The sequence below is a fragment of the Bubalus bubalis genome, chromosome 5 (genome assembly GCF_019923935.1).
Source record: "Bubalus bubalis isolate 160015118507 breed Murrah chromosome 5, NDDB_SH_1, whole genome shotgun sequence".
Lineage (NCBI taxonomy): Eukaryota > Metazoa > Chordata > Mammalia > Artiodactyla > Bovidae > Bubalus > Bubalus bubalis.
Window position 1 is genome coordinate 108,780,014 of NC_059161.1, and position 25,182 is coordinate 108,805,195.

General features: G+C 44.3%; 2 protein-coding genes across 3 annotated transcripts; both read left to right on the plus strand.

Moving 5' to 3' along the window:
* Positions 1–1,119: 1,119 nt before the first annotated feature.
* On the plus strand, positions 1,120–10,177 carry PANX3 (pannexin 3). Its single transcript, XM_006057637.4, has 4 exons — positions 1,120–1,582; positions 2,545–2,687; positions 5,489–5,703; positions 8,277–10,177. Exons 1-4 carry the CDS (start codon positions 1,402–1,404, stop codon positions 8,914–8,916), a joined length of 1,179 nt encoding a protein of 392 aa, XP_006057699.3. The 5' UTR covers positions 1,120–1,401; the 3' UTR covers positions 8,917–10,177.
* A 1,973-nt stretch (positions 10,178–12,150) lies between these two features.
* On the plus strand, positions 12,151–23,980 carry TBRG1 (transforming growth factor beta regulator 1). Of its 2 annotated transcripts, XM_006057638.4 has the most exons (9): positions 12,153–12,555; positions 14,202–14,272; positions 15,257–15,489; positions 16,077–16,213; positions 16,511–16,657; positions 20,492–20,589; positions 20,821–20,931; positions 21,322–21,464; positions 23,633–23,980. In XM_006057638.4, exons 1-9 carry the CDS (start codon positions 12,406–12,408, stop codon positions 23,776–23,778), a joined length of 1,236 nt encoding a protein of 411 aa, XP_006057700.3. In that variant the 5' UTR covers positions 12,153–12,405; the 3' UTR covers positions 23,779–23,980. The 2 variants fall into 2 exon arrangements, with proteins under 2 accessions (XP_006057701.3, XP_006057700.3); XM_006057639.4 differs by lacking the exon at positions 20,821–20,931 and having other exon boundaries at positions 12,151–12,555.
* The last annotated feature ends 1,202 nt before the right edge of the window (positions 23,981–25,182 follow it).

The following is a 25,182-nucleotide window of genomic DNA, read 5'->3' on the forward strand; positions in this document are numbered from 1 at the left end:
CTGTGCTCACAGTGCCCACTTTATCTTTGCTCTTTGTTCTTAATAACTTCACTCCCTTCTGAAATGCTCTGTGTCTGGAAATTCTTTTCCAACCTGCATTCAGACTGCCTCAACAATTACCATAGTCCCCAGTGTTTGCTTTTCCAACTACCCATCCAACCCCACCAAATCAAAGTAAGAGTTGGACTTGCCTGGTGGTCCACTGGTTAAGAATCTGCCTGCCCATGCAGAGGACACGGGTTTGATCCCTGGTCCAGGAAGATCCCACACGCCACAGGGCAACTACTGAAGCCCATGCCCCTAGAGCCTGTGCTCCGCAACAAGAGAAGCCACCGCAAGGAGAAGCCCAAGCACGACAACTAAAGTCACCCATCCTCGCCAGAACTAGGAAAACCCCACGCTCAACAACGAAGATCCAGCGCAGCTAAATAAATTTTAAATAAATAAATGAAACGTTGACATTTGCACTACACTTTACAGTTTACAATCCATCTTCCCATACAATACTCTTCATCAATCTTTACAATTTTTCTCAACCAATATAGTACCTTTTGATAGATGAGAATACTGAGCCAAAAGTGATTCCTGCAGTCACTCAATAAAAATTAAAAAAAAAAAAGAACAGTGCTGCTGTGTGTCCATGAAGTCTTTCCCTCTAGATTTCACAAGTCATGTTCTCTCTGCACGTCAACACTCCCACTCTTCCCTCAGCTTTCTAGAGAACTAATGGGAGCTTTAAAAAAAATGTAAATATAAGGAAATTGTAAATACGTGGTTGAAACATTTTAGAAACAGACCAGAGGCAGGGCAGGGTACGTAATGCCAAAAACAGATCAGTTTCTGGGAAGGAGCCTGTGCCCGAAGCAAAAATCATCACTGGGACAAATACTATGTAGGAGCCGCAACCCTAGCAGAGTCCTGGGGGCTCCATTCCCACCCCAAACCACAAAATGAGGGCCTTCCACACATTTAAGCAATCTCCACCCAGATTCCACACCAATTACACAGGGGGCCTGCTTGACAGCCCTCCTCCTCTCCCCCACCCCACCAAAAATACTTGATTAATGAGAGGGCAGCTTAAAGCCACGGGACTGTGTCTGCCTTCGACGGTCCCGAGGGCGGCCTGGCACCAGCCCCAGCCGACACCCGACCCTCCTCCAGTAACGACCCACTGGGCGATGCCTCCCTCTAATTACCAGGTGCCTGGCTCAGGGCCTAGCCAGTTATTTAGAGAACCAGTGCCCGCTCCTCACACAGATACTCTTGAGGCCCAGGCTGCAAGGGCCGTCTGCTGAAAGCCGGCTCCCTGAAGCTGCCACCTACCAGGTCTCCACTCTTTGGGACCCCCCTCTCCAGGACCCCCTTCTGCCGCCCCTGGGCCCAAGCTCAACCGACAGCAGCATGTCGCTCGCACACACAGCTGCAGAGTACATGCTCTCGGATGCCCTGCTGCCTGACCGTAAGGGCCCCCGCCTCAAAGGACTGCGCCTGGAGCTTCCCCTGGACCGAATGGTCAAGTTCGTGGCCGTGGGCTTCCCCCTGCTGCTGATGTCACTGGCCTTTGCCCAGGAGTTCTCCTCTGGTGAGTGGCTTCCAAGCCCCAGTAGACCCTGAGGCAAGACAGCCCCCACCCTGTCCAGATCGCGTGACTCGGGCCGGGCATCACCCAAAAGGGAGATTATGCATCTGTTTAGGATGCCAGCGAAGCTGAGACTCAGAAAAACTTTGAAAGTCATTTCCAAAATTTTGCAATAAAAATAGCCTTAATTCTAGTATGCTTGAAATCATTGCAATAATTAGTTTTGTTTTGATTTTCATGTGGACGAAAGACATTAGAGTCATATCGTCTTTCCAGGACCTCTAAAGATTTTAATTAGCCAAACTTTAGATAAATCTCTTATCTTCTTGGGGCGTTTTCTTACTCACCACCTCCTGGATTATTGACTGGAGAACACATGTTAAGTGCCTGGCAGAGTCTGACAGCAGCAAAGGTGCTCAGTAAATCCACTCTTTCATCTTCAAGAACCCAGCCCTGAGCAGAAACACTAACAAATACATGTACTGAGTGGTCCAGGTACTAGATTAACTCAGCAAATCTGCCACCTCTATTAAAGACAACATGAGCTTTCTCAGAATCGGGATTTGTTTTTCTTAATATTTATTTATTTATTTGGCCGTGCCAGGTCTTAGTTGCAGCATGTGAGATCTAATTCCCTGACCAGGGATTGAACCCGGGCCCCCTGTATTGGGAGCACAGAATCTTACCCACAGGGCGACCAGGGGAGTCCCTCAGATTTGGGATTTCCGGCTCTCTTTTCTGGTTGCATAGTGAGCTCCCTAACTTTCCCAGGGAGATGTGTCAGCCTCCCCCTTCTTCTTCATTCACCCAGAAAGCTAGGGCCTGGGAAGAAGACAGTGCCTGACAGATACAGAGATGGTCAGAGTTCTGGAAGTGACCCCTGGAAAGCTCTTAACTGATTGTCCCCCAGCTCCCTGTTCCTCCACCCCTACCCAGGGCTGCCTCAAGCTTTGTTCCTGTTTCAGGGTCTCCCATCAGCTGCTTTTGTCCCAGTAACTTCAGCATCCGGCAGGCTGCCTACGTGGACAGTTCTTGTTGGGACTCCCTGGTTCACCACGAACAGGATGAGTCTGGCCAGTCCAAGACAAAATCCCTCTGGCCTCACAAGGTAAAGTGGCTGGGGCTCTACCAGCTGGGTGGAGGGGGAGGAACTGAGTCATTATGTTCTCTCCTTGCCTGCCCCTGCCATTTTATTTTGGTCATTGACTTTCATGTTTCAGGCATTCTTTGAATATCTGGTCATATATTTGTTCACTCGCTTTTATCTGACTGCCTCGGGTTGAAGCAGTCAGTTTAAAGGGACCTCTTTGGGCCATTTCATTAGGAAAACCTCAAATACCAGCTGATAACAGCTGCAATCTGATATTCTGGACTGGTCAGTTTTCCCAAAAAGAATCAGTCAGTCCCTAACTTGTGCAGAGGGGGCAGCAGGCAGTTGGCATCAAGCTTGTCTGCCAATCCTCTTGGAACTCAACTGTGGGTGTCAACATCCAGTACTTACACAGTTCACTGCCCCCTGCCCCCATTCTCAGTATGACCCCCTGCCCTCAATGGACCCAAGTGCAGAATCTGTCTGATTTAACATTTCCAAAGAATAAACCATAAGGGTGGTTGGCTGAGGGCATCATGTTTCAGAAAGGACCTGCGGGTCTGTTTTCTCAGTATTCCTGTTTCCAGCTCCACTTGTATCCCCACTTTCAGACGTATCTGGTTATCTCCCATTCCTGAGCCTTTCTGCTTCTGTGCGTGGTGAAAAGTAGCTTGTGGCCCCTACCTCAACACCGCATCCTCTCTGCAGGCTGGTACCCTCTATTACACAACTGCTTCCCAGGTTTCAACACACTGTCACTCTTGTCTCCTCTTCTATTTTCCTTGTCCTTATAGGATTATGGGGGGATCCCTTTATTGTCATTCTAGTGAGGTTTCATGAGGGAGCAGAAGTAATATGTATGTACAATTTACAGTTTTAAACAGAGGTCACGCATAGCGTTTTCTAGTTATGACAATTTACAGCTTATGATAGTTATAACAATTTACACCTCAAGCCACAGTTCTAGGACCCAGACAAAACCAGAGATTTTACCAGGGGGAAAGTAGGGGGAAGGGATAGTTTAAGAGTGACGTGTACACACTGCTATATTTAAAATGGATAACCAGCCAGGACCTACTGTATAGCACAGGGAACTCTGCTCAATGTTATTTGGCAGCCTAGATAGAAGAGGAGTTTAGGAAAGAATGGATACATGTATGTGTATGGCTGAGTCCCTTTGCTGTCCACCTGAAAATATCATGACATTGTTAACTGGCTATACTCCAATATAAAATAAAAAGTTTAATTAAAAAAAAAAAGAGAGACGTCATAGAAAGAGTTCATGAGGTGTCTGTCTCTGGAAGTATTCAAGCAGGATCTAGACAGTAACAAGTTCAAAGTACTGCAGCGGGGATTTACATGTCAGAAGAGAATCAAATTGTCAATCATGAAATGTCCTGAGAGCTCTTTAAGCCCATATTCTCTGGCTCCACTTTAAACCTATTGAAACAGAAGCTCTAGGGTGAAGAGTTCATTTTCAAGAAATATAATTTCTTAGACAGGAGTGAAAATGTTCCCATTTTCTCTCGTGGCCTGATATGACTTTCCTAGCCTGTCTCTCATTTAGTTCAGAAACACACACACACAACCAAATATGCACCCTCCCTCTTTTTCTTCAAACTATAGTTCGGAGAAGCTATAGTCAAGTATTTATTAAAGGTGTGTGTTATTTGCTCAGTCATGTCCAACTGTTTATAACCTCATGGACTGTAGCCCACCAGGCTCCTCCGTGCATGGGATTTCCCAGGCAAGAATACTGGAGTGGGTAGCTGTTCCCTTCTCCAGGGGATCTTCCTGACCCAACAATTGAACCCACATCTCCTGCTCTGCAGGCAGATTCTTTACCATCTGAGCCACCTGGGAAGCCCATTTATTAAGGGATTAAACTCCAAAATCAAATTGCCTGGATCCAAATCCTGCTCACTCACCTACTAGACACATAACCCTGTGGGGGTTTCTCAACATTTTCATGCTTCAGTTTCTTTGTCTATAAAATAGAAATACTGATAGTACCTGACCCTGAATGAAAAATGCATAATCAGTACCCAGCACACATGTCCTTAACTAAGTCTCTGTAAGTAGAGTTTTTACTGTGTGCAAAATAGTAGGCCTAACCTATTAGGTGTGGTGAGTGTGAAAAGGAACCATAAGGAAAAATCCTTCATCTCAGGGAGCAAACATTATAATGAAGAACACCAAATTTATACACACCTTGACATCAGCTTCCACACACAGAGACCAGACACAGCACCCAAGGAATCCAAGACAGTGCCTGATGTGTAGTTTGGTCTTACCAAGAATCCAGAGAGGAGAAAAAGCCACTGCATATGGGGGTGAGGAGGAGCGGCGGGAGGGGGCAGTGGGGAGGGGTAGTGGGCAGACTACATGGAGGAAATGGGGCTCTGACTTCCTCTCTGAAGAGTTGAAATAAAAGCCATGTCAGAGCCCCTGGCAGCATTTTGAAAGCTAGTGAACTCTGGATGTCTGATGTTAAGAATCTGGAGTGGTCAGAGCAAGAAAAGTGGACGATTGGGAATAAGGTGCTCTCCCCTAGACTGACATAATGACCATGGCCATGACCTCTAGGTGGCAACCCAGGATAACATGCATGGGCGGTGGGAACAGGCAGCTAGTGCTCTTTCTCTTCCCTCCCTCCCTTCCTTCCCGTCTCTGTCTGTCTGTCTGTCTGTCTCTCTCTCTATCTTCCCCTTCTGAGACAGGAATCAGAGAATGAGATGCCTCCCTCAGCACTCTCTCTGCAAGGGTGCAAGGTCTGGGCAACCCTGGGCTGCCCTCCTCAGCTTTCTCTTCCCCTGCAGGCCCTCCCCTACTCGCTGCTGGCCCTGGCCGTGGCCATGTACCTGCCGGTTCTGCTGTGGCAGTATGCAGCCGTGCCGGCCCTCAGCTCGGACCTGCTGTTCATCATTAGCGAGCTGGACAAGTCCTACAACCGCGCCATCCGCCTGGTACAGCACATGCTGAAGATCCGACAGGAGAGCTCAGACACTGATGTGTTCTGGGACGAGCTGGAGAAGTGAGTTGTCTCCTCCACTCCTTTCCGAAAGACTCTGTCGAGCACTAAAATGGTACCTTGCAGGGTAATCTTGAAACTCTCCTCTGCGCCATCCTTCTCTAGAATTCAAAGTGCTTAACACATCACCTCATTAACGCGCTATCATCTCTGTACAGGGAGAGGGAAAAGGAGTGTGCCTCCAGTTTACAGGTGAACCCAAAATGTCACAAAGGGGTTAACCTCTGAAAGACCACTTCTTAAAAAATCTCTACTGAGGTTTTTGAAATTATTCATTTATTTTAGTTTTTGACTGCACAGCGAGCGGGCTTCTCATTGCAGTGGTTCTCATTGTGGAGCACAGGCTCTAGGGTGGGCAAACGAGCTCAGTAGTTGTGGCACAAAGGCTTATTTGTCCCATGGCATGTGGAATCTTCCTGGACCAGGGATTAAACCCATGTCCCCTGCATTAGCAGATAGACTCTTAACCACTGGACTACTAGAGAAGTCCTGAAAGATCGCTTTTACAGAAACTTGAATGGCTTCTCCCAGGCCTGTAGGAAAAAAGATCCAAGTTCTCCCAAATATTTTTCCTAGGCCCTCCACACACTGTCATCAACTACTTTGTCAAGCTTCTCTCAAACTTCCAAGTAATGGAAACCTTCCATGCCCCCTGGGCAGTGTCCTTCCTTTCTCCCAAACAAGCCATTCATTCATTTAAGCACTCATTTGTCATTTATGGAGCACCAGACACAGCTCTGGGTGCTATGGAGATGTCTGTGTACATGTGTGTTGAGGGAGGAAGGGGTAATATTGTATTGAGGGTAAGCAGACAATGAATGAGCATACACACAAATAAATTATATAGTAGAAGATAAGTGGATAAAGAAAACTGAGCCAGGGTCAGGGACTCAGGAAGGCTGGGAGGTGGAGGGAGGCACAGTTTTAATTTGGGTGGCCAGGGCAGGCCCCATCTGAGCACAGTTGAGCTAAGATTTGAAACCCCAGTTTGTGCACATTTCTATCCTCTGAAAAAAGCTCCTCCCCTGTCTATCTTTCTGAACCCTATCTACCTTTGGAAGACCAATCTAAAATAACATTCTCCAGAGATGTTTCTGAACACTCCAGCTCACACTGTGGTCTGTCTCCTAACTTTTACAACTACTGTGGTTTGTATCTATCTTTTAGCAACAAGTCAAGCATTATTTTCATTTCATATTTGCATGTCTCCTCTGCCCTTTCCCTGAAAGCCAGACTGTAAGCTTCTTAAGGGAGAAGGCAATGGCACCCCACTCCAGTACTCTTGCCTGGAAAATCCCATGGATGGAGGAGCCTGGTGGGCTGCGGTCCATGGGGTCGCTAAGAGTCCGACACGACTGAGTGACTTCACTTTCACTTTCCACTTTTATGCATTGGAGAAGGAAATGGCAACCCACTCCAGTGTTCTTGCCTGGAGAATCCCATGGACAGAGAAGCCTGGTAGGCTGCAGTCCATGGGGTCGCACAGAGTCGGACACGACTGAAGCGACTTGGCGGCAGCAAGCTTCTTCAGAGCAGAGACTGGATTACATATACCTAAATACAACTCTCAACAAACACTTGTAAGCACACTTATTTTTATAAAATGAATGAACTGACCTAAAAATCACAAAGTAAGCAGACTGAAAACCAGAACATGGTAATTTAGAATCCCTGCTACCCCGCACCCCAGTCCAAGGCTAATTTAATAAATCAGTGCTTCCTAAGAATCCTGCTTCAGCTTACAGATTTAGTCTGCCCTGCTAGGCAGAAATCCAGAGTAATCGGTCATTTATTACTCACTGATCATTCGCTGGGTTTACTGCATTGCATTCATAACTTGGAGAATTAAGATACACTCACATACCTGTTTTGGGGGAAAGGAGTGGTTATGCTCAAAAAAGACAGATGTTTCTGTGAGCCAAGAATACCATGCTAGATACACAGATTTTGTTACTTCCCCCACGCAGCTCTCAGGATATAGTTTCTTTGTTTTTGTTTTAAATTTTATTTATTTATTTGACTGTGCCGTGTCTTGGTTGCGGCATGTGGGATCTAGTTCCCTGACCGGGGATCGAACCCAGGACCCCTGTATTAGAAGCATGGAGTATTAACCACTGGGCAACCAGGGAAGTACATCAGGATACAGTTGATTTTTTTTTTTTTTTTTTTTTTTGGCTGTGCCAGGTCTTCATTGCTGCATGGGCTTTTCTGTAGTTGTGACAAGCAGTGGCAACTCTCTAGTTGTGATGCACAGGCTTCTCACTGCGGTGGGTTCTGTTGCTGTGGAGCACAGGCTCTAGGGAACATGGGCTTCAGTAGCTGTGGAATATGCGGGTTCCACATGCCATGGGACAAATAAGCCCGCGGCTCACAGGCTCTAGAACACAGGCTCAGTAGTTGTGGCACAGGGGCTTAGTTGTTCCTCGGCATGTGGGAGCTTCCTAAACCAGGGATTGAATTCATGTCTCTCGCATTGGCAGGTGGATTCTTTACCACTGAGCCACCAGGGAAGCCCCCCTCAGGATATAGTTTTAAACGCTTCTTCCTAAACTTGGCCGCTTTCTTCCCCTGCCCAGGGCTCGGAAAGAACGGTACTTTGAATTCCCCTTGCTGGAGCGGTACCTGGCCTGTAAGCAGCGCTCACACTCACTGGTGGCCACCTACCTCCTGAGGAACGCCCTCTTGCTCCTCTTCACCTCCGCCACCTACCTGTACCTGGGCCACTTTCACCTGGACATCTTCTTCCAAGAGGAATTCAGCTGTTCCGTCAAGACAGGGCTGCTACATGATGAGACCCACATCCCCGACCTCATCACATGCAGGCTGACCTCTTTGTCTGTCTTCCAGATTGTCAGTCTCGCCAGCGTAGCCATCTACACCCTGTTGGTTCCAGTGATACTATACAACCTCACACGGCTCTGCCGGTGGGACAAACGGCTCCTCTCCATCTATGAGATGCTCCCAGCTTTTGATCTTCTCAGCAAAAAAATGCTGGGCTGTCCCATCAACGACCTCAATGTGATCCTTCTTTTCCTTCGAGCCAACATCTCTGAGCTCGTCTCTTTTAGCTGGTTGAGTGTCCTTTGTGCGCTGAAGGACACAGCCACCCAGAAGCACAACATTGACACCGTGGTTGATTTCATGACTTTATTGGCTGGCTTAGAACCCTCAAAACCTAAACATCTCACCCATGGGATGTGTGATGAAAATCCATAGTTAAGAAACTGTGAAGCAAGAAGTCCTACGGAAAGTAAAAATCTCTCCCCTTTTTCACAAGCCTCATGCACTAATATACAAAAACACCCATGTTAGGATTGCTAAGCTTGGATTTAGCTGAGTCGAACATCCTATATCATGTTATCCCAAAGATGAGAAGATAAAATCATCACATGGAAACAAATCTGAAAGTTGGAGCTGAAGAATAAAAAATATATATATATTACATCTAGAGCATAATATGATGACAAGAAGAACACTGAAACTGGAAGTCTAGACATTGTAAAAAGGGAGAAAGTTCTACAGGCTATTCATGGAGGCAGGCTTCTCCCACTGTATTTACTCCATGACCTTTCTAGGATAAACACTCAGTTTACCATGCTCTCCTTCAAAATCTGCCCAGGGTTTCCTGGGCAGAAAACGCTCCTCCCCTAACTGAGTATTGCCATATCATTTGATACCTACCTCTGAGATAAAACTTATTACACTGTATAATATAGCCCATGTACTTGTCTTTTCCTCTTAAATAAGTTACCTAAAGGCTGTGTCATCATAGGCACTAATAAATAAATATTCTTCTGAATACATAGGGAAGAAGAAGCTTTGGGAGGTGTTTTTGCTGTAGTCTGCCTGAAGTCGGGAAAAAATTGAACAAGAGGACTCTGATGCTTTGGAAAGCATAAAAGCTACTAGAGAGTTCTACTCTTCTCCATCAGGAGAAATAATTGAAATGAATGAAGCTCTAGCAGAAAATCCAGGATGTGTCAACAAATCTTGATATGAAGATGGTTGATTGATCAAGATAACACTTGGTAACCCTTCAGAACTAGATGAACTAAAGAGCAAAGAAGCATGTGAGAAATACATAAGATCTATTGGACTATACAGTACACGGGTTCGTAAAGAGTCGGACACGACTGAGTGACTTTCACTTTCACTTCATTGAGGAGTGAAACTGGAACCCTTAAATAAACTAGTTTGAAACAAAAAAAAAAGTCAAACATGGAAATAAATAATTATGTAGTTATTACCCCACAACTGGAATATTAAGCAGCCATCTAAAGTTACATTTATAAAGAAGTTATAATAACACTACAAAATGACTATAACAGTGGTAAGTGAACAAAAGAGGAAATATTACATCAGTATCATCTAACCTATGTAAATGTGCATTAAAACATGAAACATACAAACTACTACATATGAAACAGATATGAACAAGGATGTACTGTATAACACAGGAAATCATAGCCATTATCTTGTAATAATTTTAAATGAAGTATAATCTGCAAAAATACTGAATCACTATGCTGTACACCTGAAACTAATATATTGTAAATCAACTATACTTCAATTTAAAAAATTAAACATGTGTTAAAAATGATTCATTTCATGTGGCAGATGTATGAATTTTTAAAAATCTTTATATTTTCTGAATTTTGCATGAACTGTTTTGTAAATCATAAGGAAGTATTTCTAATGAAAAATAAAATGTTAATGTAAATGCCACAGAAATCCATTGGCCAGAGCAGCTTGCAAACCAAGATAAATGACAGTACTTTCCCTCCCACTAGGTAGGATACATGTAATATATGCGGAGGAATAGTGAAAACAAAGTTAGATCACAAAGCCTGCAAGGACAAAATACAGCTGAACATCAAATAAATCAGGCAGTTAGCAAATAAAGGTTAAAAAAAGAAGAAAGAAAACTTCCTGTCAATTAGAACAACCTATTTTCAGGTTCCAAGGTAAAGTGCCAATCTATAGTATGAAAGGCATGAGCATGATTAGTTGGTCGGCTGAAAGTATTCCAGGCAATTTCCTGACATGAATCTATAAGGCTGCCTTGAGTATGTTTGTAAAAGCACACTAGAAACATGAAGTCCAATGGGGCAGCTTACACTACAGATGGAGATAAAGGACTCATAACCTCTCTGTGGGAAAGCCATTTTATCAGGACTCTTGCAACTATTCTTAACAATTTCCAGAAATGAAGTACCTGGATTTTTTATCCTAAACCTCTTTTTTTTTTTTTTAGCTGATCATAAGTTTCTTATTTAAGCTTCAGGTCTTTCTCCAGTAACTTACTGTTTTGACAGTGTACATATTTTTCTTAATTTCCATACACAATTCTAGAAATCTAAATTTTGAGTATACACAACAGTAATTAGGTATCAGTACAGAATCTTTCAGTTTATAACTCTCTTTCACCTCATCATTCTAAAAAGCATACTCAGTTTTGAGAAACCTGGGACCCAGAGGCTCACTCTAGATAGTGGCATGGCTGGGGGGGGGGGGGGGGGGGGGGGGGGGGGGCGGGAATACTGCAAGCCTTCTACCTTCCAACCCAGTACAGTTACCAATACCGCATTCTAAAGAACTGTCTATTCTACTTGATGATTTTAGGCAGACCTTGGTTACAGAGTTAGAGCTATATAAGTTTAAGCACAGAAACATATTTTTGGTTTCCTTACGCAAATATATACTGAGTGCCTACTTAGTGCAAGCTCCTTATTAAAAGTGCCGGTTAAATCTTCCATCTTCCTTGCTGCTGCTGCTGCTGCTGCTGCTGCTAAGTCGCTTCAGTCGTGTCCGACTCTGTGCGACCCCATAGACGGTAGCCCACCAGGCTCCGCCGTCCCTGGGATTCTCCAGGCAAGAACACTGGAGCGGGTTGCCATTTCCTTCTCCAATGCGTGAAAGTGAAGTCGCTCAGTCGTGTCCGACCCTCAGCGACCCCATGGACTGCAGCCTTCCAGGCTCCTCCATCCATGGGATTTTCCAGGCAAGAGTACTGGAGTGGGGTGCCATTACCTTCTAATCTGAAAGCAGGGGACTTCTTTTTTCTATTCACCACTGTAATCCCAGTAAAATGACAGCGTACTGGGCCCTCAGGAAACATCTATGCGAGCTGTATGAAGAAAAGAAGCAAAGACAACAGCAGTCCCTTTATGCGCTCCAGCGCGTCGTACAATCGGGGAAGGCCAGTCTGTAAGGAATGTGGGAAAGAGGTGCTAAAACACTTCGGGCTTAGGAACCGTGTGATTTTTGTGTGTTGGTCTTTAGCTCAACAGTAACAAGCCTCAGCTAAACACACACATGTACACAACGTCTCAAACGGTCGGTCGTTTCCAACCGCTCTCCCTCTTCACCAAGCCCCGCCTCTCCTCCGCCTCCCGAGCCGCGGATCCGCCCTGCCGAGACCGGATTCCAGCACCGGAAGTTACGTGAGGTTGACGCCGTGACGTAACCTCCGGTCGCGGCTGACTTCCGAAGCAGATGCGGAAGTGCAGGAGGCGCCTGGAGCTCGAGTCGGTTCGGTTACAGGATTTCTGGCCTAGCCAGGCGCCTGGTGAACCTTCTAGAGAGGTCGTTTCTTAGAGGCCCGCTCCCGCCAGCCCAGCCCAGACCAAGCGACGTTGAGGGCCGCTCCTCAGCGGAAGGGCCGATGCAGGCCGCGCCCTGGAGCCCCCGTAGCGGGGCCGGACCATGAGCCTGCTGGGCAGCCTGGCCTCTTCGCCGCGAGACCCGCTGCAGTCCAGCAAGGCCAGGATGAAAAAGCTCCCGAAGAAGAGCCAAAACGAAAAGTACCGGCTCAAGTACCTGCGGCTGCGCAGAGCAGCCAAAGCCACGGTGTTTGTAAGTATGCCGGCGAACCAAAAAAATAAAATAAAGTATGCCGGCGCTCGGGCCTTCTCCACCTTTAGCCTCTCCTAACTCGCGAAATCTTTCCCCGAACTGTTCTCCTTCCCAGAGTGGCAGTGTTAATAGAATGTTAGCTCTTCCAGGGTACATTACTTGTGGTTAGCCTTGTGCGAATTACGTAATTCCTGTAATTCTGTTTCCTTGTCTACAAATGAGCGCTAATAACTACCTACCTTGCTGAGTTAATGAAGATTAAATGAGGAAAGTTAAGGGGCCAGTACCTAGAAGATGTGTCAGTAAGCTTTAGTCATTATCCTTATTGCCATAGAATCCTTGGAAATGCCTTTGGTTCTCCAAAGAAACTTGAGAACTCTGGCAGAGCCCTGACTCCAACAAGTCAAACACCTGATTCTAGTTTATTACTTCATTACCGCAACCTGTTTCCCACGCACTCCGCACACCTACAGCCAACCCCTTCCCTGAACAGGCACATGAAACTTTAAATAGTCCCCGCTTCTGCTCTCTTGTGAGTTTTCCGAGTTTTCTGCTGATCTTTTATTGTAGGTGCAGGGGGTTTATTGAATGAACTCTTTCTGGTTTGCCAGCCACAACTGTTAGACGATATTGTGGCTTGCTCAAGCTCAGCTCAGTGCTTGGAGATAGCAAGTATCTCAAATGTCTTCCCACATGTGAATCAACACCTTACCTCTTCGCATACCAAAATTTGAACATCCCTTAGCTTTTTTGGACGCACAGGGAAAGGTTTGGAAATTAGAACACTTATTCTGAGGACATTTATTTGCCACCTGCTATGTGCACTGGAGAGAAGTAAGAAAAGCAGAATTTAAAGGATTTGGTATCTAATTGATGTTGCCTTTCTTTTATCCCTAAATATTAGCGGTACCTAAAGCTTGGCACTTGTATTATTATTAGACTATTGGTTCCATCAGACCCATGAAGAAGGTTTTGTGAAGAAAAAAGGTATTGTTTTGATCGTTCAATGTTTGAGGTCCCAACTGTGGAACATCCAGATTGAAACAGTCCCCTTAGGACTCATGTTTGAGAGATGAATGGAGCCATCAGTAAAGAAAAATGATGCTTGAATACATATAAATAGGTTGTGAAGTTTAAAATTTTATAGACTAGACTTCATTTTGTTCCATCCAGATTTTTCTCTTTAAGGTTCATTACTGTATGCTTTGCTTTGGGTTAGGTTGCTTTATAAGCTCCCTAAGAGTCAAGGCACTTGGGAATGAGGACGTTCCCCATGGTTATAAGGGTTGAGGTAAAGTATCTATAGATTTGAGCAGTATGGCCTTCTCACTGCTGAAGGCTACCCTAATTAAAGTGACCATATGTGTTGATTTTTCTGGGACACCCTACTTTGCCGTATTGTTCTGGCAAAATCTTTACTAACTCCCACTTTTCACTGGAAGGTGGTGCAGTTTCCAAATTACTACTCTGCCCATAGTAGAAATTGGCCCTACCTACTTACAGGTTTCTTTACAGTTTGCACTGTAGACTGGCTCCTCTTCTCCCTAGCAACACATAGCTCTTTGATTTGAAATATAGCTCCTCTTCTCAGCATACTCTGATCTTTTATTCCTTTTGTGTGATTATATTCCAAATTTTTCTTCAAGGAAAATGCTGCTATTTGTGATGAAATTGCTCGTCTTGAGGAAAAATTTCTTAAAGCAAAAGAAGAGAGACGGTGAGCTGGGGTCACTTTGTGTTCAGAATCACATTTTTGGTGATTGATACGGTGTTGGTGCCCTTGGGGGTTTTTTCCTCCATCAAGATTTTTGTACTTTGCACCGGCCACCAGTGTGGTCCAGAGAAACTCACAGCCTGTGGTACTGATTCATAGCAACCCAGGTCATGTTAGACTGTGATGATGAAACAGCGCTCTCCATCTTTCCAACAAAACCCTCTGACCACATCTAATAAGTAATCTTATTATAACTGGGCTATTATAAAAGCCAGGGAATTAAAAACTACATTTTTTTTCCTACAAATATTCAGTATGTAGTAATTGATGCTTTTGAACTGTGGTGCTGGAGAAGACTCTTGAGAGTCCCTTGGACTGCAAGGAGATCCAACCAGTCCATCTAAAAGGAGACAAGTCCTGGGTGTTCATTGGAAGGACTGATGCTGAAACTCCAATACTTTGGCCACCTCATGCAAAGAGTTGACTCATTGGAAAAGACCCTGATGCTGGGAGGGATTAGGGGCAGGAAGAGAAGGGGACGACAGAGGATGAGATGGCTGGATGGCATCACTGACTCGATGCACATGAGTTTGGGTGAACTCCAGGAGTTAGTGATAGACAGGGAGGCCTGGCATGCTGCGATTAATGGGGTCGCCAAGAGTCGGACACGACTGAGCGACTGAGTACTCTGAGTGAGCAGCTCATGATACGTGCCCTTTGGAAGCCTAACATCTTCCAGCATCCAGTTAGAAGAGCTCACCATATGCTCTCCATATGCAGAAGGGATGCACTGTAGTCCTTTATCCTTAGCTTCTTGAGGTGTTATCCTCTGGAGCTTCGTTTTTCCCAGGGTTTAATAAGAACTTGACTTTTGTGAATGTGATCGTCTTTGCATGTACTTGTGACTTTTCCTAGTACTTGAATAAAATATGGAATTGAGACAAAACAGAAACTCATACCCCTGCTCCCTTTCCTCCCCAACCTCAGGTACTTGCTAAAGAAGCTCCTCCAGCTACAAGCCTTAACCGAAGGGGACGTACAGGCTGCAGCTCCTTCCCACAGCTCCAGTTTGCCCCTGACTTACACTGTGGCCAGCTCTGTGGGAACCCTCCAGGGAAATGGGCCAGTCTCTGGGCCGAGCACTGGGGCTGAGGAACCATTTGGGAAGAAATCCAAGAAGGAGAAAAAAGAAAAAGGCAAAGAGAACAACAAACTGGAAGGTACCTTGGCGAGAGGATATCAGTTGTCCTGGTGGCTCAGCAACTAATGAAAAGAACCTGGTCCTGACTGGTAGACACTCGGCCACAGAGATGATGTAAACTCTCACTGGTCCTTAAGCACCCCTGGTAAAAGCCCTTGAAAACCAAGTGTCTTCAAGCCACTCTGGGTAGAGGATTCATGGTTAGACCTGATTAAATATAATGAGAGAAGTTCATGGCTTCCCCCACTTCTCCTACACTCCCAACTGTCTGGGAGCCTCCAGTTCAGTCTTTCCTAGAGGCAGGGAAATGGGCTCGGTGGCCTCTGAGCACATGGATGGCTTGGGAAATTGCTGACCTTATAAGGGAAGCCAGAGGCCTTACAAAATGTAAGGCTTCTAGATCCTAAGCACTGATGCTGAAATTGGTTACAGCCAGGTGGGCGGGTTAGAAAGATAAACAGGGCTTTGGAGAAAAGCCCCATGTGCCCTTTCAGTGTGTGCGTAGAACCAGGATTGTCTCGTTGCTCTTAGCATCGTGTAAATTTTTTCCCTTCCCCTCAGCATTGGGAGGGACCTAAAGTGGGTGACCCCAGATTTGCGTTTCAGTTCTGAAGAAAACATCCAAGAAAAAGAAAATGGAGGCAGGTGCTCGCAAGCCGGTTCAGCCCATTGCCCTGGACCCCTCAGGACGGCCTGTGTTCCCCATCGGACTGGGGGGCCTAACAGTGTATAGCCTGGGGGAGGTGAGTGAGCCCAGCGACCAAGAGAGAGGAGCAGCAGAGATTCGGGAGTGGGGTTGAGCCTTCCCTCCCTGTTCCCATTAGCAGCAGTCCCTCGCTGATCCAGACCAACCCCTGAAAACCTCCAGTCCCTAGGAAAGCAGATTGTTTTCATCGGCTGCACATCCAGCGCTCTTTGTCTCTCTGATCTGAGTCACTCTTTTCAGCCCCAAGGTGGTTCTAGAGGCTTCCACAGGACCCTGGGCCTTTCAGTTCTCCAGCGACCTCAGTGGCAAGTTGGGGGGATCTTTTCTTTTCCAGATCATCACCGACCGACCTGGCTTCCATGACGAGACGGCCATCTACCCCGTGGGCTACTGCAGCACTCGGGCCTGGGCCAGCATGCGCGCTCCGGACCAGGAGTGTCTGTACACCTGTCAGATCAAGGATGGTGGCGCGCAGCCTCAGGTACCCGCCCTAAGGATAACTGCTGGGTTTTGCTTCTTTTTCCCCTCTTGTTCTGAGAACCTTCTCTGTGACAGGCACTCTGTGAGTAAGTGATGGAGCCGGGATGTGAATCTGCATCCGTGTGATTCCCCGACTGACACCCCTTCCCGTGAACCGTTCTGCTCCTCACGTTAGTGGTGACCATGTGAGGCCTGACCAGACTGCTTGTGTGTGAAGTTCAGGCTTACACTCAGGGAAGATTAGTGTGACACTCGGCCCGTTCAGGTGGAACCAAAATGGAGGCAGCAGATAAACTACATATTCACTTTTGCCTGCACGTGCTCTTTTTTTTAAATTTATTCCTTTATGTTCAGCTGCACTGGGTCTTCATTGCTGCGCACGGGCTTATTGTGGTGGCTTCTCTTCTTGTGGAGCACGGGCTGTAGGCGTGCAGGCTCAGTAGTTGTGACGCGTGGGCTTAGCTGCTGCACGGCATGTGAGATCTTCTGGGACCAGGGATTGAGCCCGTGTCCCCTGCATTAGCAGGCAGACTGTAAACCACTGGACTACTGGGGAAATCCCTGACTGCGCATCCTCTCAGTGCTGTGGTTCAAGACGGTTCATTTTTCCACACCATGTCCTCTGATCCTTGGGGAAGATAGACTGTTGTCAGAGTTTCAGGCTTCGCTGTCTGATGATGTTGCAGGTGGCTGGAAAATGGGGTGGAAGCTTTGAGCAGAAGCTGAGAGCCTGCCTGCCACTTGTGGATAATTCTGCATTGCTCCTATCCTTGTTAGAAGGCTCTTAAATGCAGCTGAGAGTTCTGATGACCTTGGCCATGCAGCATTTCTCTTTAGAAAGTGTTCTAACAGACAGACTTGATGATGTAGCAGTGTTTATAACAAATCTATATATTTAAGGAAAATCTAATCAGAATCCTAATAGAACGTAAATGACAACCCACAAGCTGGTCCTTAATTTCCTCTGGAAGTGTTAGCTGCTCGGTCGTGTCCAACTCTTTGCCATCCCATGGACTGTAGCGCACTAGGATCCTCTGCCCATGGGATTCTCCAGGCAAGAATACTGGGGTGGGTTGCCATTTCCTTTTCCAGAGGATCTTCCCAACCCAGGGATTGAACCTGGGTCTCGTGCATTGTAGGCAGATTCTTTACCACCTGAGCCACCAAGGGAGCCCTGAAAGACAAATGCTGAAGTGTTTTTGAAAACACAGATTCTGTCGGGTTTTTGTTTCTTTTATTAAGTCATTACTCCATCCACACAGGATTTTCAGGTACCTTGTGTGCTTTCATTTTTTTTCCCTAACTGACATCAAGTGACACCTTTGAAGTGAAGTGAAGTGGGCTTTGCTTGTGGTTCAGCTGGTAAAGAATCTGCCTGCAGTGCAGGAGACCTGGATTCTATCCTTGGGTTGGGAAGAACCCCTGGAGAATGGAAAGGCTACCCACTCCAGTATTCTGGCCTGGAGAATTCCACAGACTGAGCTTTCCTTTTTTTCTCTAACTGACATCAAGTGACACCTTTAATGTATACTAAATACATGTAATACTTTGTTGTGTTTCCAGACAGTTCTGTTTCATCTATTTGACTATAAATCCCAGTATGACTTTTACTTGCTTTAGCTTCATAGAATGTTCTATACTGTAATATGTTAAAACACAGAACAATATTTTTATTGTCCTAGGGTGAGGGGAAAGGTTTTCTTTAGCAAGATGTGAAAAGTAGAAGCCATAATGGAAAATAGTAACAGATTTGACTATTAAAATTTTAAACACTTCTGAATGACAAAAACCACCATGCTACTGCTAAGTCATTTCAGTCGTGTCTGACTCTGTGCGACCCCATAGACGGCAGCCCACCAGGCTCCGCCGTCCCTGGGATTCTCCAGGCAAGAACACTGGAGCGGGTTGCCATTTCCTTCTCCAATGCATGAAAGTGAAAAGTGCAAGTGAAGTCGCTCAGTCGTGTCCGACTCTTAGCGACCCCATGGACTGCAGCCTACCAGGCTCCTCCATCCATGGGATTTTCCAGGCAAGAGTACTGGAGTGGGGTGCCACCATAATCAAAGTTAAAACTCAAGCAACAAACAAGAAGAAAACATATCACAGTGGATTAAAATCCATATAAAGTGCTCTTGTAGTCTAAGATATAAAAGCAATCAGATGGGAAAAAAAAAAAAAAACAGGTATTTCACAGAAACAGTGCAGATGGTCGATGAGAGCAGATAGCACTCGTAGTTAGGGAGATGAAAATAAGACAAAAAGATCTTATTTTTCTCACGCAAATATCAGATAGATAATAGCAAATGTTGGCCAGCGTGTAGGAAAACAAGTACAAATGGCATTAGTAGGAGTGAAAATTGTAAAGTTCCTGTTTTTGGAAGGCTGCTGGGGTAGTATCAACAATTTTAATGTGTGAATCTTTGGTCCAGGATACTTCTAGATATTCTGGAATTTCTTAGATGCACAAATGCGAACAGAAGAGTTACATATAACAGTATAATTGCGACATTGTTTGCAATAGCAAGAATTTAAAAGTAGCCTAAATAGCCATCAGTAGGTGAATGGTTAAAAATTAAAATATATCCACCTTGTATAATATTATACAACAGTTAAAAGAATGAAGTAGAGAAAGATCCCAAGACCAAAATAATACATTTTAGGCTTTTAACTGTGCTTTGCTCGAATAGGATATATAAGTGTACACACAATATAAAAGGTTGGGATTGGCGTGATCAATATCAAATAGAAGAGCAACCCTGAAATATTCGAAGATAATTGTTAACAGTTTTTTCATGAATTAGCTGAGAAATCAGTATAAACCATCAGAATGTTAAATTTGCAACATATGTCACTGACATAATAAAACCATTCTGACTGAAACTACTCACAAGATAATTTATTATTAACAAAATTTAAAGAGCTCTGAAATTTGACACAGGAAAATTGAATCAAGTGAAATAATAGCCACAGAGGAAAACTAACAGTAGTAGAAGCCACTCAGTAGGGTTTGTTTTGGATTCTTAAAAAAAAAAATGATAAATGCACATAATTGTAAACACATACATACTATTTATAAATATATATAGTGTGTATGTGTGTGGGTGTATATATATATAGCTATACAGAAAATAGATTAATCCTGTGTGGAATAATTTGATTAAACTTTGAAAGACTGGAAACTGCTTAATTGAACTTAATAGAAAACTGATTAAGGAATTTAACTGACTAAATATAGAACCTGTTACAGAAAAGAATTTTCTTTTTCTTTTTCTTTTTTTTTTTTTTTGGTCAAAAGTCTTTAAACAGTATAGAAAATTTGTCAGGGAATTGTTAGCTAGATCACACTTGTTACAAAATACTTTCCTGGCAAAAATTCCTCAGTATTAGTAGAATTTTGATCTAACAGTTTGTTTTTATAAACAAGATATTTTACAACTCAAAAAATAAAGTGAAATGGGGATTTGTAGTCAAAATGGCCTAGATCTCTTCCTAGATACTGTAAAATCAATGTAAGATTATGTGGAGAACAATCTCATTTGTTTTAAAATATCATCTATACTTATAGCTTATAAATATGTTAGTGGATAAGAAAGCATCTGGAAAGGTATGGAACAAGTTAAGCATTGCCCTCTGGACAGTAGTTAAACAAAGGGTGCAGAATCAAACAGTTGAAAGCCTTTCTTTGTTTTATGGCTTGGAGTGTCTAACAGCCAAGACATGGTTAAACAAGAGGCACACCTTGCTTCAGGCTCCAGAGTGAAGAACAGCAGTAACAGCAGTGTGACTGCCACCTTCTCCCTGAAGACTGGGCTCACTGCTCCTTTATCTTTCTCAGTTTGAAATTGTTCCTGAAGACGACCCCCAGAATGCTATCATCAGCTCCTCCGCTGATGCCTGTCATGCAGAGCTGCTCAAGACCATCAGCGCAGCTATGTAAGTTGACTGGTAACTGGAAGGCAGGCTAGAAAGGTCAGTTGGGGTACAGTGAGACCTTCTCTCTTGCTTTTAATGAGTAGAGATCCCTTATTGTATAGAAAGCTAGCCTATGTCCTTGGCGTATCTTGGCAGCTACAGGCTCCAGACTCTCCAAGTCAGGAAAGACTACTCTGTGTGTTCATACTCATCTCTCGGCTCTCAAGCAAAAATTCTCTGTCTCCCATTTAGGGGAAAACTAATACCCAACCTGCATCCATCTGGAGCTGACTTTTTTGGGTTTTCTCATCCAACCATCCACAACCTGATCCAGAGTTGTCCAGGAGCTCGAAAATGTGTCAAGTAAGTGGGGTCGAATCCATTTCCTTGAAAGAAGCGCCATGGTCAGTGGGCCAGGGACTAAACTGGTGGTCACTGCTCTGCTTGTTCATCTATTTACTGAGCTGCTTCTGTACATAAGGCACAGTATTGTCTTCTGTGGCCTGTGGATGGTACCCCGCTGTCCTGAAGGTCTTAGCATTTTGTGCATCATGACAGCTGATGGATGGGGAAGTCCTGCAGAATAAGGGTCACTAGAGACGCCTGTCTGTGTGCTTTTCAATTTTGGTTAGTTAATATGTTTTTCAGATATATATAGGAGAGCCCTAAAGAAAAAAATACCTAATCCCTTTGGAGGGACGAGTGGATTAATAGCCAAAGGACGACTCAATAATGTTCCCTTTGGTCCTGCAGTTACCAGTGGGTGAAGTTTGATGTGTGCAAACCTGGAGACAGCCCCCCACCACAAGAACAGCTAGAGAATGACATAGCTACAAGCTTTGAAGCCTTTCAGAGACACACCTTCGATGAAGATCATAGTGATCCCATTCTACAAGGTATCTTTTTTATTTTTCCTTTCTGGTTTGAAAGTTGACCATTTTTAGGCTACCCTTCCCTCTTCCTTCATCACCGAGAAGCCCACTGACCTGGGCAGTGAGTGACAAAGGCTTTCCCTGCTCCAGCCACAGGTAGCTCTAGCAGAAGTCTCAAGGCGTGGCTGAGATCCTGGGGTGGCAGGGCTCACCGAGAACTTAGAGAAGCTCATTTTCTAAGCTGGATGTCCTCAGCAGAACTCTAAGGGGAAGTTCACTGTGGGACTTGAAACATAACATGTAGTAAGGAAATCCATGGCCTTGATCCTGCCTATCCTCCATGGATTCCCCCCACAAATGAGTGGAGTGATCAGAGGATCCAGCATGGGTGTCATATAGGGAGAGCTCTGGACTAGAAATGAGAAAATAAGAGTTAACTTCTCTGTCTTTACCTACTGTGCTCTGTAACCTTAGGCAAGTTAGTTAATCTATTGCAGCAAGAGTTTTCTCCTTTTTTTTCTTTAACATTTATTTTAGTTGATTTACACTTAATTTCTGCTGTATGCCAGAGTGATTCAGTTATACATATATACTTTATATTCTGTTTTGTCACGGGATATTGACTATAGTTCCTTGTGCTATACACTAAGATCTTGTTTTTTATCCATTATGGGTGGTTTTTATCCATCCATCCGTAAAATATCCATACATTTTATCCATGTACATACTAGTATGCATGTCTAGTCTGCTAATCCCAAACTCCCAATCCTTTCCTCTCCCTTGGCAACCACGTGTCTGTTCTCTATGTCGATGAGTCTGGTTTTGTTTTGTGAATATGTTCATTTGTGTTGTATTTTATATTCCGCATATAAGCAATATCATATGGTATTTGTCTTTCTCTTTCTGACTTACTTCACTTTGTATAATAACCTCTGTCCATCCATGTTACTGCAAATGGCATTATTTCATTCTTTTTTATTGCTGCATTATATCCATTCTATGTTTACATACCACATCTTCATTCATTCATCTGTCAGTGACTTGACTATTCTGTTGCTATGAACATAGGGGTGCCCATCTCTCTGCGTTATGGTCTTGTCTGGGTGTATGCCCAGGAGTGGGATTGCTGGATCATGGCTTATAGTCTTGTCTGGGTGTACACTCAGGAGTGGGATTGCTGGATCATGCTTATAACTCTGTAGTTTTTTGAGAAACCCCCATACTGTTTTCCACAGTGGTTGCACCAGCGTACATTCCATCAACAGTGTAGAAGAGTTCCTTTTTCTCCACAGTCTCCAACATTTATTATTTTGTAGACTTTTTAATGATGACCATTCTGACTAATGTGAGGTGGTACATCATTGTAGTTTTGATTTGCATTTCTGTAATAATTAGGGATGATAAGCATCTTTTCTGGAGAAGGAAATGGCAACCCACTCCAGTGTTCTTGCCTGGAGAATCCCAGGGACAGAGGAGCCTGGTAGGCTGCCGTCTATGGGGTCGCACAGAGTCAGACGTGACTGAAGCTACTTAGCAGCAGCAGCAGCATCTTTTCATGTGCCTATTGGACATATGTATGTCTTCTTTGGAGAAATGTCTGTTTAGATGTTCTGCTCATTTTCAATTGGGTTTTAATTTTTTTTTAACTGTATAAACTATTAGTATGTTTTGGAAACAAAACCATTGTCAGTCGCATCATTTGTAAATATTTTCTCCCAGTCCATAGGTTGTCTTTTTGTTTTATTGTTTCCTTTGCTGTGCAAAAACTTTTAAGTTTGATTGGATCCCATTTGTTTACTTTTGCTTTTATTTCTTTTGCCTTGGGAGACTGACCTAAGAAAACATAAAACATTCAATTTATGTCATATGTTTTGCCTGTGTTTTCTTCTAGGAGTTTTATAGTGTCGTGTCTTATATAAAGTCTTCACCATTTTGAGTTTTCTTTGTGTAGGGTGTGGGGTTGTGATTGATTCACATGTGGCTCTCCAGCTTTCCCAGCACCACTTGCTGTATTTCAGCCAGTTTGCTTCATTGTAAAAGTAAATATCTGTCCTGTCTCATCAAACAAGGGCAGAATTGGGCTGACAGATGCAAACGAGTTGAAAGAATTAAAAGGATATGTGTGTGTCTGATCAAGCCAGTCTCCTAAGATTCCCAGGCAGCAGTGGAACTTAAGGAATTTTTTTCTCCAGGATCCTTGGACCTCCCGGAGCTTCAGCCTACAGCCTTTGTGTCTTCTTACCAACCCATGTTCCTGACCCATGAACCCTTGGTAGACGCTCACCTACAGCACCTGAAGTCTCCGTCACCGTGCAGCCCATCTCAGTCTTCGGATTGAAGTAAAAGGAGTCAATACCACATCATTCTCATCAGGATGGGTATTTTAGCTTAATTAGACAATATAGAAGAAAGCAGCAACTCAGGAGTGAAGAAGATAGTAAATTAACACATTTTGTCGCAGAGGTTCCCATGGTGACAGCTTTCCTGGGAAAAACTTCAACTTGGTTTTATTTTTAGTAATAAATTTCTGTTGACAGTTCTGCTTATTTTCATCTTGTTGTCATCATGATATAATCAGAATTTTACACCTTCTGACAACCCTCCACCCTTGATTCTGAGCCTGGGTCGTTGACTGTCTCAGCCCCTGCAACCAGCTGCTGCTTTATCTTCATGTCAGTGTGATCAGAATCAGATCCTACTCATCCCCAAGCTGGAAGGTCCAGTGCCGGGGTCCAGCCCCGGTGGATCCAGGGAAATTCGAAGGAGAGACGGCTTCAGCGATCAGGATACGATAGCTTTAATTAAATATTAATTAGAGATATAAAGAGTAATAGAATAAGGATAGCTCAGTAGGAAAATTCAGTGGAGAAAAGGCTGAATAACTTGGCTTACGTGGAAAGCTAATAAAATTCCAGGGCAAGGAGTTTACGTCACCTACGTAGGCCGCAGGCGTCCTCCCGTTCTCCTGAAGGAGAGGAGACACTAAGGCCTCCCCGGTCAGATCTTAGAAGCCCAGGCATAATTAGTAGGCTTGACGAGCCTCCACGTTCCAGATGGGGATTCAGCCAGGTGAGAGAAAGAACGACATGGGGAGACCAGTCTTTTAAGGAACTGATCCCATTCTTTATTTTCCATGGTCTACTTTTATACACTGAGATGTTTATACAAAAGTCATGCAGGGTCAGCAGTCCTGACTTTTATTAAAGTTAGGTGCTTCATACAAATGTATACAGAGGTCTTAGGGGTGTTACATCATCTTCTGGCCAGGGGGCCTGCTGACAATTTATGACCCTCTCCTTGTGACAGCGGTCAGTCAACCAGGACACTTATTTCTCCAGGGGTGATTATTCTTAAAACAGACGCCACCTTCCAAAGGTACCAGATGAAGTTACATTCCTATAGGGTGAGGGTGTAGAATTTATTTAGCCTAAGGTCTAATGTGATTAATATCAAAGGTTAATACTTATTTCTTCTATATATTCATTAATGTGTATAAGGAGCAAGAGATATGTAGCAGCAAATATTGGCTCAACAATGAAACCCTCCACCAGTATAATTTCTAACTAGCCCACTAATACTATACTAATAATTTTCTAACTTCTCAAAAGAATCTGTTTTTAGAAAGTTCAGAGCATCTCGTGCCTCTCACGGTTGGGAGGCTGTGAACAATCACATGTGGCCGGACAATCCTGTCAGGCAGGCTAGAGAACCTTCAGAGGAGTTTGTAGGTTGAAACACTCCG

What these genes read in the sequence shown, in the direction of transcription:
- PANX3 (XM_006057637.4), top strand. Translation starts at nt 1,402, where the DNA reads ATGTCGCTCGCACACACAGCTGCAGAGTACATGCTCTCGGATGCCCTG. An exon ending in TGCCCAGGAGTTCTCCTCTG is followed by an intron (nt 1,583 to 2,544) that starts GTGAGTGGCTTC and finishes TTCCTGTTTCAG; the next exon opens with GGTCTCCCATCAGCTGCTTT. An exon ending in AATCCCTCTGGCCTCACAAG is followed by an intron (nt 2,688 to 5,488) that starts GTAAAGTGGCTG and finishes CTTCCCCTGCAG; the next exon opens with GCCCTCCCCTACTCGCTGCT.
- TBRG1 (XM_006057638.4), top strand. Translation starts at nt 12,406, where the DNA reads ATGAGCCTGCTGGGCAGCCTGGCCTCTTCGCCGCGAGACCCGCTGCAG. An exon ending in AAAGCAAAAGAAGAGAGACG is followed by an intron (nt 14,273 to 15,256) that starts GTGAGCTGGGGT and finishes CCCCAACCTCAG; the next exon opens with GTACTTGCTAAAGAAGCTCC. An exon ending in ATGGTGGCGCGCAGCCTCAG is followed by an intron (nt 16,658 to 20,491) that starts GTACCCGCCCTA and finishes TATCTTTCTCAG; the next exon opens with TTTGAAATTGTTCCTGAAGA.